Below are 16,717 nucleotides of genomic sequence, written 5' to 3' on the forward strand. Positions count from 1 at the left end.
AGCCGTATGAAACCGGCTAAATAAACGCTTATTCCCGGTTTTTCTGCATGTATTTTTCGTTAAAAAATTACTAACTTCTTCAGTGGGTGCCAATAAAAGTTTGCTTAAAAATATTTTCAATTATTTTTATTATTATTTAATTATTTCAACTTATGTTCAATTTCTTATGAATATTTATTCACACGCTGAAGTATTTTCTTCTACTTTAAGCATGACAGGATGTACTCTTTTAATTGTTTATTGCAGAGTGACATTTGAAAGCAGTAGGACTTGACATTCCTCATTATCCATGAGGCTGTTCAGGTCAGACTCCAAGGCAGAAATAACCTCTCTTTCCTCTCTTTTTTTAATATTTGATACCTTTAGTGTTTCCCAAGCGTTGGTAGGAGTGTTTATTGACTGTTTTCCAGATCCCTTTCAAAAATAATAATCCCAACTATTTTAAGAAACCTAATAACATTAAGAACCAAAATTCCATTCAGAATGGTAAATATTCCAGGGCAAATGCCAGTGAAACAGTTCAGATATCCTTGAAAACAAACCTGATTGTGAAAATATTGCATAAGATGTGCAGCCAAACTGGATCATCTGAAAACAAGGATTCTCATAGTAAACTCCACTCTCCACTTCCATTCCAGGTTTCATCCCAGAGAAGCCTGTCCTCACTCCTGTATGAATGTTCCAGGTTTCTTTCATTTTCCATTCTTACTGAGAGAATTGTCAGCATGGACACCGTGGATTTTGAGGAAGCAGCAGCTTTCCCTGCCCAGCATTCCCATGCTTCAGGCAGCAAGAAAGAGGAACTCCCTGAATCTCCTTGGACTCACTGAGGCAGAACTGGAGGAACAGTTTGTGAGAGGTGATGGCCCAGGGGGTCAAGCCACAAATAAGACAAACAACTGTGTTGTCCTGAAGCATATTCCATCTGGGCTTGTAGTGAAGGTAATTATGTTCTATTTTGTTAAGGCACAAATTGCATCACAACTTCCAGGCCTCCTTTCAGAGTAAAGCACAATCACAGTGTACGTGGCACGAGGAAAAGTTTATATTTATGGTAAAGAATCTCAGCAAGAAGCACCTCTGGCTGTCAGCAGATAAATAAACTGGGGTCAGAGCTGATCTTCCTGGCTTTGCCATGAATTTACTGGTTTGTAGTTTTCAGGTAAATGAATCTTCATTGTAGCTGTCACATTCCTGTCCCCCATGGGAGTGAGAATCTCTCCTTTAACAAGTTGCTCACACTCTGCAGATCCTTTTTAAGCATTTCCCTTACCTACTTCCTGTGAATTAATACCTTGAAATTAATCTTTGCTTCCTGTCACAAGGGGAAGACACAGTTCAGTTAAACTCAAGCAGCTTTCCAAGGTAATATGGAAGCATTAAAGATTAATGCAAAAGCCAGTCTGACAAGTGCAGTAGCAATAATTATTAAAATATATCATCTGGATATAAAAGTTCCAGCTGTTATTGGTAGGAGGATGCTCTTGGCTTCAGGAGAAGGGGAGTTTCTTTGCTGTAATGGCAGGAATATACAGACTGAGAGGGAAAGCAGAAGAATAAACAGGTTAAAGTTCCAGTAAAAACATCCTGTTGTATTTCTTTAGTGTCATCAAACAAGATCAGTGGAGAAGAACAGAAAGATTGCCAGAGAAATCCTGCAGGAAAAAGTTGATCTTTTCTACAAAGGTGAAGAGAGTGATGTTTATAAAGAGAAAAAAGCATCAGAGAAGAAGAAGCAGGAGAAAAAAAGAAGAGCAAAGGAAAACCTGGAAAGGAAAAAGCTTTTTAAAGAGGTGCAACAACTGGATAAGAAATGAACATGTGAAATACTGACTTGCCCTAGTGGGGTAAGGGAAATGTGTCATTAGACCTGAACACACCTTTCAGACTAACACGATGTGGGGCTTCAGAGGCACAGCTGAAACCCCCAGTGCTGACCTGCTGTTGCTGTCAAGGGATAAAAGCACTCAGGTATTCCTGCTTCTGTCTGCCATCATCTCATTAATCATGCTCAGCAATCAGTTGTTCTGCCAAGTTCAGAAGATAAAAGAATCCTTGTTAAAAAGGAACTATAAACTTTCCACTGTTGTTAAGGGAGACAAAAAAGAATTCAGTAGATTTCCTTCTGCCCAGGTGACACCTTGGGATGCTTTGTAGGGGCTCCAGCACACGAGGGAAACAGCACTAAAAGGTTCTCACTTCCCATCCTTACTCAGGCAATGCCTTCAGTGACATAAATCCTTTCTAAACCAGGTTTAGGTGCTGGTTGTGCTGGTGTGAACTGACCTGCTGATGGAAGAGACACCAGTCACTGGCTGCCTCCTCCAGAGGTGTCAGCTGAACAAATGCTCTGTCCTGCTCAGCTCTGAGCAAAGTTTGAACAGCAGCTTTACAGACCTTACCTGCAGTGGTGCTGAGCACTGGGTGCAGGAAGGAGGGTCTCTCCTCAAGTGAGGGCTGGGCAGTCATTTCTTCCAGTTCAGAGGTAAAACTGGGTCATTACAGATAAGGAACAATGTTTTTGGAAGCTGCCTCCCAAGGCAACAGAGTCCAGTTCATCCAAGCTGTGAATTAATTAACTCTTTTTTAAGTTTGCCTCTTAATACTGTATTTTGTTCAGGTATCCATAGGTCTGTATGTATTAGCCATCCCATTTTCTTTAGGATTTAGATTTTTTTTTCATTTTATAATAGTGAATTAGTCATTTATTATGTTTATGCCATGCTGCAGTTGAATTTGGGCATGTTGGTATCTTCACTCAAAATGAGTGAAGATACCAACAAACAAATGCAGCTGCATTTCCTTTCTCACCTACTCTGAAGTCACTGCTGAGGTGCAATTTCCTGGTTTTACCCTGTTAACAACTCCCACCTGCTTAACCAGAACTTCTCATTCATTTTTGGGCAGCACCCTCACCAGCTGCCACCAAGTTTTGGCCTTCACCAAAGACCCAAAGCCAGAGTATGGATTTTGAAAACAGAGACCTTGAACTCCACCTCCTTTTCCCAGAGACTGACTGCATCCCAACGGTGCCATGGATGGAAACTCAGCAGCAAACTGCAGCCCCTTCCCTTGTCCTTTCCTGAACTCCTGCATGAAGGTTCAATTTTTACCTGTTTGACAGCTCTTGTTTGTGGAGTGTGAATCTGATTAAAGTGACTGTACATAGTTTTAATACAAACTGTTAATGAAAATAAGCTTTATTACGTCAAGTAATAAATACATACAAAGATGCAAATAACAGTTTTAGTAATTTATCCAGAATTTTCCTTTTTTTTTTTTTTGGCAAACTTTAAACTGAAATCTCCAGCCTTAATGTAGGAATTAGCTTTCCAGGACCTTGTTATTATTTAATAGGTTTCCCTATTTTCCATATAGCTCATGCACTTTAAATGGACTTCAAAGCACTAACAGTCATGCAAATGTTTATGCAAAATGAACAAAAAAAGGAAAAATAAGAGAAGGGGGAGGTTATTTCTAAGCAGGGTCTATGCTGTATGACAAATTGTGACTTAGCAGACTACTAGGTACAGCATGCTATTCTGCATTTATTAAAAAAATCCTTAGAGCTTATGTCAAACTTTGAAAGATTGACAGTTTGGGGATAAGTGAATATAGTTGAAGGAAAAAACAGAATGAGGCTGTGGCTGGGTAAGAAGAGAACTGAAATATAGCCTGGGAGAGAGAGAGCATTCCTCTGCATGCACTTCAGTTTCCATGTTTTAGAAACATTTTAGGGAGTTTTAACGTCTTTACAAAATGCAAACCCTCAGTAAGTTGAAAAATCCTTGGTTGGTTTTTTCTTTTTTTCATTCTTAACTATACATTTTTGCAAGGGCAAAACAAGAAAGGTAAAACATTCAAAATAAAGGAATTTGTCTGAATGTTTCAAGAGTCAAAAGGAATAAGTGTTACTTTTTCTTCATGAAGAGATGGAAAATCTTGCAGCTGAATTAGTGGGCTAAGATCGTGCGTTTCGTTCCGTCTCAGCCAGGCATTCCCGAACTAATCCTCTGGCATGAATAATGCCTGCAAAAGAATTGGACATGTTTTAAATCATCCCATTCAGGTCACACTTGCAATGGCAGCCCACAGGAAGGTTTATGTATTTCTGTCCCAAGTTGCCAAGGCTACCAGAGCAGGCCTCAGAAAAGGGAGGCAGCCCTCGTGCCCCAAACATCAGCTGCTCCTGAACAAGTTTGCTCTCCCAAACTCGCATCATAAATTGAAAAGGGACTAAAGCAGAGCACAGTAAGATTTATAGGTCTGCAGTGACAGGCAGATCTTCATGTGCAGTGTGGACCTACTTAAAATCAAAGACTTAAAGGAAAAAAAAAAATCTTGCCTACCAGTGAGTTATTTTGCTACAGTGGAGTGACACAAATTACAAAGTTATTTGGGGAGTCATTGTAGCAAGCTCTGAAAGTCTTAGTCCCTTGGGATAATTCTCCTTGAGGATGCATCAAAATCCAAGCATCATAATGCTGCTTAAAGACAAGTTGTGTCTCTTGTAAAAATAAGAGATTTTTTTTTTATGGTGTGTGCAAAAAGTTACCTCCTAACACTGGCTCAGCTCCCAATGGAAATCATCACCACTTTACATCTACTCTCATCTGAGAGACAGAATGTGGAATTTTCCACTACAAGTCCTGTTGCCTTGAAGTTCCAGCAATCTGGACCTTGATTCTGGAACTAAATGTAGATTTGTGTTCACAGAGCTGCTGAAAGAACAGAGCTTGAGATAGATTTTAAAATGGGAGATGGACAGATTTTTCTACAACAAAGGAGGTTCTGTTTTGCTGACAGGGTAGGATAGAAGGTGATTTCTCTGCTCAGTCATGCTCCTTAACAAGGTGGAGAAAGGGCAGTGGGGCAATAGATGGGGGTTAGTCTCTAGAGACAATGGCTTCTGTTTCTAGAAGGCTGCTAGCCCAGGTCACAGCAACTGCCTTTCCATCCAAGGAGGACTGACCTGGGACATGATGAGTGCAGGGCTTTGCAGAGGGTTAAACTGCCACAGAGGAGTAAAGCTGCAGCTGTGGGATCCAGAAACTCCTACTCACAGCAGTGTGTCAGACCTGGATGTGGTGGCAGGACGCCCAGTTTATGCAGCAGAACTACTCTGAATAATGTAGAACACTGGGACTTTGGCCAATTTTAGAGGTCAGTAGGAGCGGGTGGAGCTGGGGACAGGGACTTTATTCAGGAATAACCTCCATGGCCATGGAGGCAGCAGTCACGTGGTTCCCCTCAGTCACTTTTGCTCTCACACTTGCACATGCTCCTTCAGCCATCAGGCTCCCAAAATGGAAAGAGAGGTACGTTTGTGACCAAAAGATGGCAGCAAAAAGTATTTATTTGGGATTCTTTGCAACACAGGCAAGTCACAGTGGCAGCACTGAATCTTAAACCTACATTAACCAACAAATTAAATACTCGCTTTAGAAGCAGCAAAACAACTTTTCCTCCCCAAACTGAACCATCCAGCTCAGAGAAGGTCTGCATCTCCCCTGGTCTCTCTCAAGCTGTCCCCATTAGCCTATTGCCATTCATGATCTATTAATACTGACTCAGGCAATGCAATAAAGAGAGACTCCAGCAACATTGATTTTAGCTGGGCCAGATTCCACTTACCACTCATCAGCAGACTTTATTGCATCCTTTCCCAGAACAGCTACTAGTCATTTTATTGCATGTCACGGCAGATATATTACTCTCCCATAATGGTTGAGCCTTAAATAAAGCTTTGTAGTCTTGGGTAAATGTAAAGGATTTGCAAGGTGGTGAAGTTACTCTGTTACAATAACATTCCCATTCCGGGTCAAATGCATGAGCCAATCTCAGCACAAGGACCACGGGAAGGGAGGAAAAGGTAACCATGTTACACTGGCAAAGATCTGAACTGGCAGCACAACTGTTGTCCATGGCCTTTCAGGGTCATTTCAGGAGCTGGAGCACTGGAATGTCCCACTGCTCCTTCAGAAATATCCCTGCACGTCCCCTGCAGAGGACAATGTCAGGCTGATGTCACCAGTGGGGCATGCAGGGGTTTCTTTTACACTGCAAGGAAAGGGCATTTATTACCCCTTTTAGCTGACAAAGCAAAGCCACAGAGACTCATCAGCCAGCCCTAAAAGCTTCTCTGGCCCTTTCTAGTGGACTCTTAATGACACCACAATCACTGACAGCAGGTAACAGAACGTTTATGTTTGACATCTCAGTCTGAACAGCCTTCCCTGACACCTTCTCTCCACCAGCCCCAGCGTGAATTTCCACAATGTTGTACTTCTTTAGGCAAAATGCACTTCAGTGAAGATTCCTGGGCCAAGTAGGTGGGAGATGTGTATGAGAAGAAGTAAACAATGCTTGGCTGTGTATTTTGGAGACTGGGGAGAAAAGGGAATTGAAGGGGCAAGTAAGGGGACCCTGAAAGAATGTATCCATTAAGGGTTCCACAACAGGAGTCGAGTTATTAACTGGAACTCTCTGTGTGCACATGAAACACATTTTGTCACTGTTTATCTATCAAATACAGCACAGACAGAGCATCCCAAGGTTTCAGCTGCAGGTTAATACTTCCAGTTCCATGAGGAGCTCAGGCTGTCTCCTTTCAAAGGACACAGTTGTCATGCAGTTGGACACAAGCAGTCAGTGCACAAAGTGTAGAGGACACGATTATTGTTTTAAAATAAGCTTAAAAGTTACCTCTTTTTAGCCTCTCCATCGCACTTTTACTCCCAGCATATGTGGGTCTAATCTCTTTTCCTAATTCTTCTATGATAGCTAGAAGTTCTGCATATTTGCTCTGTGGTACTTGACTGCTGCTGGTACCCTGTGGTTGAAAGTAGATTAATCTCAATCAAATACTGTAAAAACAAAACAATTACAACAAACAGCAACCGTTAACCCTGTTCCTGCTTTTTCAGTGTTGAGATGTATATTTTGGGGAGAAGTTAGCTGGGCAGGGAGAGTGAGAAGAAAACTGTACAGAAATATTCATTTTTTAACAAATAACTTTAAAATATGTTAGAGCCCTTACTAACATAATTCAAGACATGTTTCTCTGTGACTCACACAGGATGGGACTAACAGTTAATTAGTAACAACCTCCCTCAGCACTCTGCTTAGTCTAATTTGATCCCCAGACATGTGTGAGGAAGCAGTCCTGCCATTTGGGTTTGATTTCAAACCTTGGTGGGAGGGAGGAACACCTCAGATTACAGGCCACAATCCGTGCTACTGTGCAAACGTGGGGTCAGTGATCTGATTAAAGGAAAATAAGCAGAGCTATACCTGCATCCCTTGTGTATAGCCTAGAGATGGGGGTCCATAGTCATTTATGAGCTGTCTGTATTGTGCAGACGTTGCCATACTTGTGGAGGGAGAGTGAACACTCCCAGCTGTAGAGAGAAAAGAGAGAAAAAAAATCTATTATTATCTAAAGATCAATTAGTCTGCTACATTGGGACACGTTTTAATCACTTGTTTCTAAAGCTGTGACCTCTCACCTTTGTCTGGGATCACTAATGACATTTCTGAGTGTCACTGCAAGGAAAAGAATGGTTAAATTAATGCCTCTCTAATGTTTGCTGCACACTGGGAAATGACACAGCCTGCAACAGTATCAGTGCAAACTGTTTGCCTAAAAGTGAAGCCGAGTGTAGCATGACAGGTTGTTCTGCCCAGACAAACTGTAAATATTAAGGAGCCCTATTTTTGCATATATACATTCCACACAGATGAGTCTGATGTACTGGGCTATTTTTACTTTTTCAGTGCAAGTTATCTGAAAGTAATTTTGCAACTCAAAGTGTCATTACATGGTCAAAGCAAGTTACCCTCAGTACTATTTTCAGCCAATGCCAAAACCATTCCTAGGGAACAGTGAGTTGAGGTGGATCAGATCTGCTGCTCATTGTGTGACACCAGAGCCCAGCAGTGCTGCCATTATTCCTCTTTGTGTGATATCAAACGTTTTTAGCCAGTCAAATTGTGCTATATAAGCAAATCAAAGGAAAAACAACATCACTTCGGGTTACTTTTTCTAAAGTTATAAAACATTATATTCACATCTAACGAGTTTTGAATCCAGAGTTCCAGAAACTGACTCGTGTTCATTGACAAACCGCTTCAGAAACAAAACACTTCCTCCCCCTTGCCCTGCAGGGGGAAAAATTTGGGTCTGAGAAACAACTTCTAGGTTTTTCTTAGGGGGCTTAATTATGCTGCCCATATCACAACTGTGCTGGAGGGCCTGCTGGTCCTGGACTTACACTCAGGAGCAAGGGAGCACCACAGCACTGAACTTCTTCACTCCTGCAGCTCCCGTGCCCTTGCATCCACAGATGCTGCTGCCTTTGCCTGTAGGCACAGACACAGACTGCCTGCTGTCTGGAAAAATCTCCCCCCTCACAAACTCCTCTGCTGAAAATTCCCAACTGCCTTTCGTAAGAGGAACAGATCTCATTTACCAGCCTTCATTTAAATCTAAATTAAACTGATGCTAAAAGTCACTGGGGCTCAGTACTATGTAAATCTCTAGCTTTGTTTTAAAGTTACAAGTGATTTCATTCCTATTTTCCCCTCACTACAAAAAGAAAGGGCCAGCAGTTACTCTGTAGAAAGCTCTGATCACAGTGGAATAGACTCTTGTCCTCAGTTGGGAAGTCTCTTTCCATTTCAGAATTACCACAGGATATCACTGGGGTGTTTTCTTCATTACAAGAAGAGAGCGTGTTCTCTAATTTTTACTTGTTAACCAGATGTGAAATCCCCTCCAGAAAGGCAAATTGGGCTGGTCAGCAGGTCACCTTAAAGAAGCAACATTTCTCTGTCTTTAACTGAGCTGCTGAATGTTATGGCATTGCAGACCTGCATTTTCATTGCTGAGGTTTCACATGGAGCGAATTTTGCTTAAGCACAGTAAAACCCCCCAAAAACTAAACATCACACCCACAGAGCAGGGCACTGGGAAGGAACACCACAGTTGTCAGCTACTCTCTCAGTTAGTTCTTCACATTATCAGCTCAAAATACACACTCCAGTGTAAGATTTCTGTGTGTGCAACTCAGTATTTCAAGTCCAGATGACTGAATTTCAACAGTTCCCAAACATGGCACAACAACAAACCGCATCTTTTTTTCCAAGGACTTCAAAATGCTTCAAAAACATTAATGAGCCCCTTGTGCTGCAAGGTAAGAAGGTTTAATTACCTCAATTAAGCAGAGAAAGGCTTAAGCGATTTTTCCTCATGTACAATAAAGCAAAAGACCTATCCTGCAAAGACTTGTTCCCAAACTGCTGTTGGAAGCAGTCACATCCAAGACCTGGATGCTCCAAACTGGTTCAGAACAAGGCAGCGACCCGGCTCAGGAATCCTGCTCTACCCAGCCAGCAAAGCTGAGCTGCAGCCCATGCAAAACAAAGAGCAACTTATTGATCCCTTATTGGTTAATGATAACACACTGATTAATGACATCAGGAAAAGGTTTTTCACCCAGAGAGTGGTTGGGCACTGAACAGGCTCCCCAGGGCAGTGGTCACAGCACCAAGGCTGTCTGAGCTCAAGAAGCATTTGGACAACGCTCTCAAGCACATGGTGGGATTGTTGGGGTGAGTTGGGTAACTATTCCTGGTTTTCCTTTGGTGCCTGTGAACCAGGGTGGCAGCTGAGCTGTGCTGATGTCTGTGCAGGGCCAGGATTTGGACTCGATGATCCTGATGGATCCAACTCAGCCTATTCTATGATTTTATGATAATACAGTCCAGATAATTCAGTGACTGTTTCAGGTTACGTTTAAGCAACGACACGAACTTGGTCTGTAGGAAATAACACAGCAGGGTATGTGTGGGATAGAGAGAGAAACTCTGTTAGAAATGTGATGTGCCAGGACAAAGCAGTGAATGGATCCAGGGGCTGAGCAAGAAAGTTTCACAGATCTGGGGCTGACCAAGGAAGTTTCACAGCTGTGGAAGCAGGACAGCGCTGGGCTGGTGTCAGCACGGGAGCATGAATCCAGCAGGGAGTCAGTCAACACGGAGGGATAAAAGCAAACAGGAACTTCCAAGGCTGAGTAAGGAGCTGCGGCCGGAGCTGGCTGTGGCTCCCGGTGGGAAGGAGCAGCGCAGGAGCCGCGGCTGTGCCGTGCCCGGGCGGTGCAGAGCTGTGCTGCAGACACTAGAGGCCATCGCTGAGTGCGCCGTGCCCTGCCAAGTGACAGAGCGTGGTAACCATGGTGAGTTTACCCGTTTCTTTGCAGTCTGCATCAAAAATGTAATAAGACATAATGCCATGCGCCGACCACTTTATCAGCAGCAGCAGCAGGCCCTGAGAACAAAGGAAAGGATTTGGCTTGGCCGCAGCACCAGCCTCCACACATCCATGTCAGAAGTTGTGCCAGTCAAACTCAGCTGAAGGAGGGGGGGAAAGGAAAAATCCTTGATTTCACCTCAATTTAAGATGACGCAATCATGAAAATGAAATTAATTGGGGGGGTATTAGTATCTCACAGGGCAACAGACCCTGAGCTTTCTGACCTATCACTTTGTATGTTAACCTCGAGGAGAAGCCCTGGGTCTTGGCTGACTGTTACTCAATTAACCCAAAATTCAGCTGCGTGTCTGAACAGCCTGTATATCTCAGCTTAAAAAAAAAAAAATAAATCACCAGATATTGCTATTATAGCTAGAAAGAAAAATTAGGCCAGGAAGTCTCACAGTCAATACCCAGTCAAAAATCAGTGTGATGATTAGGTATTCACTGGAGAGAAAAAGAGGAGGGGGGATCTAAATCGAGGTTTGCTCTCTCACGTTAAAATGACAATGGAGACAGTTAAGAACTGACAGAATCGAAAAGGGAGTGTGCTTGGTACTGAATTTCACTGACACCCTGTATCACATCCCAAATTGTCTTAGTGCTTGCTGTTGTTTAAAACCTAAATTAATACACATGCTTTCCTCCCTCCACTTTCCTAATTAAATGTACACAAAACCTTGTAGATCCCCATTTATTCTTGTACCAACAATGTCTTTTATTTCTGTATTCAAGCAGAAGACTGCCACAAGCATTTTTCTCACAAAAATATAGTGATTTTCTTGTTAATCAATATTAATCTATATTAATTGAGGGGAGGTACAGCAAATAGAAACGAGATTTTGGTATCCAAATCTCTTCCTTCCAGCCCTCTCTCTGAGCCCAAATTAACACCCTAAGAGACAAAGGATCTCAAATCAATCTTTGCTTGCCTTAACTCCCACTGACCAGGAATCTTGTCATTAATTCCTGATAGGTTTGTAGGGATCCCTTCAGCTTCTTTGCTACTATCTCCAAGCCTAAACAATGACGATCAATTTGCTGATTCAAGTTTTAATTCTTAATTCCCTTACTGCTACTTGCTGGAAAATAACTGGGAAGGCACCTTGCTGAGCACCCTGCAAGGAAGCAGCAGGAGCAGGAACACCAGGACACACTCACCTGATCCACTTCCATCAGATGCATCTACACAGCTCAACTGCCACCCTGTTTCACAGACAGCAAAGGAAAGCCAGGAATAGTCACACAACTCACTGAGTTACTCATGGAGAACTGACTGAGACAAGCCAAGGGCCAATCCCACTGGATTGTGTTTCTCTACTGCCCTATAAAAGGTCCTATAAAACTGCAAAGGCAAACTGCCATTTTACAGACTCTTTCCCCACACGAACATGACAGCGTGTAAGAAGAGATACCTGTACCTGGAGTTTATCCAAGGTACATGGCACAGGCTGTGGAGTCTCAACACTTCTCCCTGTATTTCACAGACCCTTCAAGCTGAGGCTGTTGGCAGCATCAAGGCTGTTGCCATTTTGGTGGCTCGTGGTCATATATAGCCTATATAGCCCAGTATACAGCCCTATATAGCCCAGTACTGGAGGTCATTGCTTCTGCCACACCTGGGGGACTTCATCTGCTTCAGGTGGTGGCAGTTGGTCCTGACCCTATGAGGTACAAGACAACAAGGCTAGAATAGTTTAACTGAGAGGATATAAATTGGTCTGTCCTAAGCTGGACAACTTTGCAAGAAAACACATGAGAAATGCTCCTGTAATCTGCTCTGACAATGCACATTGTGAGGCATCCTCGAGCACCAGGGCAGAGGTAAAGCCTCAACCAGCACAGCCATTTCTGCAGTGCAGATCTCAGCACAGCTGGAGTGCTTTGGCTGACTGCAGGAATATTTTATTCCCGAGCCCTCCACGCACTTTGGTGTAAGTTCAACAAGAACTCCTTGCCATCCATGGACACCACATGTCTACACAAGTATATCCACTGCACAGCCAAGCCACACACTGAATTCTAACAGGACTTGCCAACCCAGAGTGCAAACACACAGCCCCCATTTCCCCCAACCTTCTCATAAATTTTTTAATTTAAAATAATGGACCCTGTTCTCATTTGCACAAAACATTCCTTATAGCACTAGCTGTGAAAAATGTATTTTCACCCACTATTTCTCCTTTAAGCAGCCCTCCTGGAAGAAACAGACCTTTCTTTGAATAAAACTATTTCCTTTTAAAAAAGCGCAGTGCGCAGACACATAAATATGTTCTCAAGAACTGGGACATTCTTTATCAGAACAGCCAGAGGCCTTGCTCTTTTGATCTGTCACACTCTGGGCCTTTCCTCGAGTACTCTTGTGCTATTAAATCTTTCCATGTGGATAATGGTCATGTTTTATGTCTCCTCTTCCTACCCTCCTGTCTTCTTTTTTTATCAGAAAAACAAAAGCCAGTCCCTTGGACTCCCCACCACTCTTCTTTTCCAGCTTAAGCTATTTCTACATGAGCAAGTTATTTGGCACAACAAGGAATAGATCAAAAGATGAAAGCATTTGGTACGTGTACACCACATGTAGTTGGCCTGAGGGGGTATGACTTAAGGTTAGATTTTAGTCTGGTCCCCCAGACTATGGGGGTATGGTTCCAAGCTGTCCAATCTTTGGTTTGGATCCTTGTGTCCCCATTAAAAGGGATGCAGCATCAGCACTGCACAATTGGAGTAGAGCTTCTGGATCATTTTTATCCGAAAGGAATCAAGTTAGCATGGACCAAAACCATTCTGCAACTCAACCAGCATGTGATGGGCGGGGACCATGTGAGGATTTGCTGACTGTGGAAACCACACTGTTGCTCTGAAGTAAAACACTCAGGTAGACAAAGCCAAAAATGCCAGTTTTCTAAATGCCCAAACAAGTCCACCCAAAAATTGCTAATTCTGAAACATGTTTAGCGAGCTTCTTTTCAGACCATTTTCAACTTCTCATGGACTTCCAAGAGATCAGGGATCCAGCAAATTTCAGTTTGAATGAGAGAGGGGAGTATATTTCCTAGAAATTATCTCCTCTGCTCAGGCACGAACACTTTGCTCTCTGTTCTGCCTACAAAGAGTATTCTTTCCAGTACTCCCACTCCAAAAACAACCTCTCAATATGGACAACAATATCAAACAGAAGCTGTCTCTGTAAAGGGCGACAAGCAAGCCACGTGCTCATACAAGTCTGCACTGCAGTGTAATAGCACAAGGACCGGCCTCGTGTGCTGGAACCGCTTCTCAGGAGTGAATGGGACTGGTCCCTCCATCTGTAACCTACGGCCCCAGCCAGGGAAATTATTATGTTTCACCTCTCAGTGAGAATTTGCACTTTTCCCAAGAAGCTGCTGGTTGCTGGGAGGTGTGGCAGGTGCACCCACAGCCCTGCTGGTCCCCAGGTCCAGCAGTGTCTGTTGGACAGGTCACCGCTTGTTCCTGTGGAGCCAAGACACAGCTCCTTCCCTTGTCCCAGCCTGCTGGAATCTGTGCTTCCAGATCCTACAGACAACAGTTTTTATAGCCTTTATTACACAAACAGGATTTTGTCTCAAAACCTGACGTTCCTGCAAGAATGACAATAAAACTAAAGGAAAATCCCAAGTAGTTTCTCCTGCTGTAGCTTCTGGATCTTAAAACTCCTTTTCTCTGACCTGTGCATACTCTGAACAAAATAGGAATGCTGAATATCCACTGAGCCAGAAAACACATGGAAACAGGGCGAAAAACAAACTACAGATCAGTTCACAGCTGGTGTAAATGTCTCTATTCCACTTAAGTCAATGGAGATACACTACTTCACCTCAGCTCAGCAGCTGGTCCCGTACAGAGAAACAGTCAAACAATATGAAACACAAGACAGATGAGGAGGAAACAGCACTTCCTGGGATTCAGCAGGATAAGGAAGAAAACAGAAACAAATCAAAACATGGTTATTAGAAAAGGTAATAAAGGTTCCCCTGCGACACTGCAGGGTCAGGTGAGGCTGGGAAGGCAGAGCCACAGCACTGCAAGTCCCCACCAGAACAACCTTTTGTAGCCCAGGCAGAGAAGGTGCTTGTGCAGGAGATTAAAGGGGCTCCCCAGCATAGGCAGCTTGGATCTGACAGCCTGGGATGCTACAGCCAGAGCCCAATTCCTGAGCTCAGCCCCTCCAGGAAGATGACTAGTAATTCAGACAAAACACTGTAAGCCCAGTGCAGCCACCCTGGGCCAAGTGTCAGCACTGCTCTGGGCATTGGGGAAGAGGAACAGGCACCAAATTCTGCTGTGACAACACTATCTCGTTCCCTCAGCCTGGTGCAAGGCAGAGGAGTCAGCACCCAGATACTTCCAGCATCCTGAGTCACTTGTGGAGCAGCTGCATTTTCCTCACCCACAGTCATCCCCAGATCTGCCGACAACCCACGAAGGCTTCCTCCCCATATTTCCTCCCACACACAGCTCCACTCCCTCTGGACTTCAGTCTAGGACTGGATTCCCAAAACATGCTCCCGTGCAAGAACAGAGCCCAGTCACCCACCAACCACAACTGCTTCATCTCACTGATGTGCAGCTTAAACAGAATTTTGCAGAGTGGCCACTCTCAGCCTAAACTTGAAAGGAGTTTGCTCTGCAGCAAGGACGCAGCTCCGGGAGCTGAGTCGACACTGTCTTCCCAAATACTCCTGCACCAGAAGCCCTGCACTGCAGGGAAGCAGCATTACCTCCCAGAGGAAAATCCCTGTGAGATCCACAGCTGCCCAGAGCCCTCCGTCGGCCGAGACCAAAATATTCAGCATTCATACAGAGAGGCTTCTGCAGGGCTGATTTCAGGCCAAAAGGGACAGATTTCCTGTTTTCCTCTCCTCTGCAGGACGGGGCGGGGGGGTCCTTCACCCCAGGTTTGGAAGCAGACCTAGGATTTATCCCCCTGGCTGGGGGGCATTTAATTTAAGCACAATAGAGAAGCGGTCTCCTCCAAATCAGAATTAAGCTCCAGAAAGGAGGGGGCCATTTGCAGTCATATCACTCTGAATGCGATATGTGCAACTGCAAGGACTGCTTTGTCTAAGTCCCTTGGCCTTAGGCCACGGTGCTGGCAATACCACCAGCTAGAGGAAGAGCTGGTGCGTGAGGATAATGGCAGAAGACAGGGAGGGAAGAGAGAGCCCATTTTGGATTCAGAGGAGGACGTTCTTTCATTGAAAAGATTCTGGGGGTGTTGAGGATGATCCGAACTCAGAAGAGAGGACAACTTAGACAGGAATAGTTCCAGCATGACAGCAAACTGCTGCTAACTTGCCGTTACGAGGCAAAAAGGAGGACTGGGGGGGAAGGGGAAGATAAAACTGCATGAAAGAATCTAAAGCCCTGCTCGCAGCCGGAGCGTTGGAAAGCACCGACACGGCAGCGAGAGGGCTGGAGACAGAAACTTCCCCGCTCGGCTCGCATTGTGCGCGGCATGTCTGAGCCGGGATTTCGCAGTCCCCGCTCGCAGAGCAGCCAGACTCGGATCCCCCCCACAGCATGACCTAATCCCCACCCCTCACCCACCATCGCAAAATACCACCTTTGTTTTCCCTGCAATTTTACGGCTGTTCCGGAGAGCAAGGCACAGGTTCTCGTGGGAGCCGACAGGAGAACGGTTTCCCTTGCTCGGCTTTGTTTTGTTTCTTTTTTATTTTTTTTTCCCCCTCCGGTGACACTTCTGCTTTTTGTCAAAAATCCTCGGCACATCCCCTTCCACAGAGCAGCGCTGGGGCCCACGGCACTCCCCACACACGACCCCGGCACACGGAGCCTTTCCAGCTCACAGCCCCACCGAGCTCAGCTCCACGCAGGATCAAAGTGTCTGAGGCACCGGCACCTCGGCTCATCCGCCAGCTGGCGACGATTCCTTGCAGTAAAATAAGATTGTTGCTCTCCTGGCAGCTAGAACAGAGGTGCATCTCGGTGATCCCTTTCGTTCATCAGCCTCCCAGGATTACAGCCACTAACGGTGCCGTAAAAATCACCCAGGCTGATTTGTCTCCCTCTGAAACCCAACTCCAAAACTTTTTCTCGGGGGAAAAAAAAAAAAATAAAAAAAATCAGCCTGATTTGTGGCTGGGGATGGTCCGATGCCAGCCCTGCAGGCATCGGGAATGGGAGACGGGAATACGGTTTTTCTAAGTCAGAAGCAACTTCTCCATTTTCGTGCCGTTTAATTCGAGCCAACGCGCAGAGATCAGCGAGATCCCCTCCAAATATCCCACAGCGAAGCAATTGCTGCTGCGGCTTTGTTAAGGCTGCACCGACTCGCACACGGGGACCCGATGTACGGAAGCAACCCTCAGCGCCGGCAAAAAACCCCCGCCCGGTGCTTCGGAAACCGGCGGAGGGAAGGGAAAA

The 16,717-nt window shown here is 44.6% G+C and overlaps 2 protein-coding genes across 7 annotated transcripts; one reads left to right on the plus strand and one right to left on the minus strand.

Annotated features, from left to right (window-relative positions):
* The first annotated feature begins 617 nt into the window (after positions 1 to 617).
* On the plus strand, positions 618 to 3,238 carry CUNH12orf65 (chromosome unknown C12orf65 homolog). Of its 2 annotated transcripts, none has more exons than XM_029961140.1 (3): positions 618 to 942; positions 1,605 to 1,847; positions 2,908 to 3,238. In XM_029961140.1, the coding sequence occupies exons 1-2, from the start codon at positions 673 to 675 to the stop codon at positions 1,815 to 1,817; spliced, it is 483 nt and encodes a 160-aa protein (XP_029817000.1). In that variant the 5' UTR covers positions 618 to 672; the 3' UTR covers positions 1,818 to 1,847; positions 2,908 to 3,238. The 2 variants fall into 2 exon arrangements, 1 of the variants encoding a protein (XP_029817000.1); XR_003915927.1 differs by having other exon boundaries at positions 619 to 942; positions 1,605 to 1,971.
* On the minus strand, positions 3,170 to 16,167 carry CDK2AP1 (cyclin dependent kinase 2 associated protein 1). 5 transcript variants are annotated; one of them, XM_029961141.1, is made up of 4 exons: positions 16,149 to 16,167; positions 7,294 to 7,400; positions 6,706 to 6,832; positions 3,170 to 4,029 (listed from the first exon to the last, which is right to left on the minus strand). In XM_029961141.1, exons 2-4 carry the CDS (start codon positions 7,369 to 7,371, stop codon positions 3,962 to 3,964), a joined length of 273 nt encoding a protein of 90 aa, XP_029817001.1. In that variant the 5' UTR covers positions 7,372 to 7,400; positions 16,149 to 16,167; the 3' UTR covers positions 3,170 to 3,961. The 5 variants fall into 5 exon arrangements, with proteins under 5 accessions (XP_029817001.1, XP_029817002.1, XP_017931720.1 ...); XM_029961142.1 differs by lacking the exon at positions 16,149 to 16,167 and adding an exon at positions 15,897 to 16,021; XM_018076231.3 differs by lacking the exon at positions 16,149 to 16,167 and adding an exon at positions 15,052 to 15,350.
* Between the last annotated feature and the right edge of the window lie 550 nt (positions 16,168 to 16,717).

Source organism: Manacus vitellinus, unplaced genomic scaffold (genome assembly GCF_001715985.3).
Source record: "Manacus vitellinus isolate BGI_N305 unplaced genomic scaffold, ASM171598v3 scaffold_31_pilon, whole genome shotgun sequence".
NCBI classification, from domain to species: domain Eukaryota; kingdom Metazoa; phylum Chordata; class Aves; order Passeriformes; family Pipridae; genus Manacus; species Manacus vitellinus.

Bases quoted from the DNA above. Each gene is read 5' to 3' on its own strand.
- CDK2AP1 (XM_018076231.3), bottom strand. From the start codon at position 15,130: ATGAATGCTGAATATTTTGGTCTCGGCCGACGGAGGGCTCTGGGCAGC. The intron at 6,833-7,293 runs GTATAGCTCTGC...TTTCAACCACAG, and splicing joins GCTATACACAAGGGATGCAG to GGTACCAGCAGCAGTCAAGT. The intron at 4,030-6,705 runs GTAACTTTTAAG...ATTCTTTTGCAG, and splicing joins GATGGAGAGGCTAAAAAGAG to GCATTATTCATGCCAGAGGA.
- CUNH12orf65 (XM_029961140.1), top strand. From the start codon at position 673: ATGAATGTTCCAGGTTTCTTTCATTTTCCATTCTTACTGAGAGAATTG. The intron at 943-1,604 runs GTAATTATGTTC...GTATTTCTTTAG, and splicing joins CATCTGGGCTTGTAGTGAAG to TGTCATCAAACAAGATCAGT.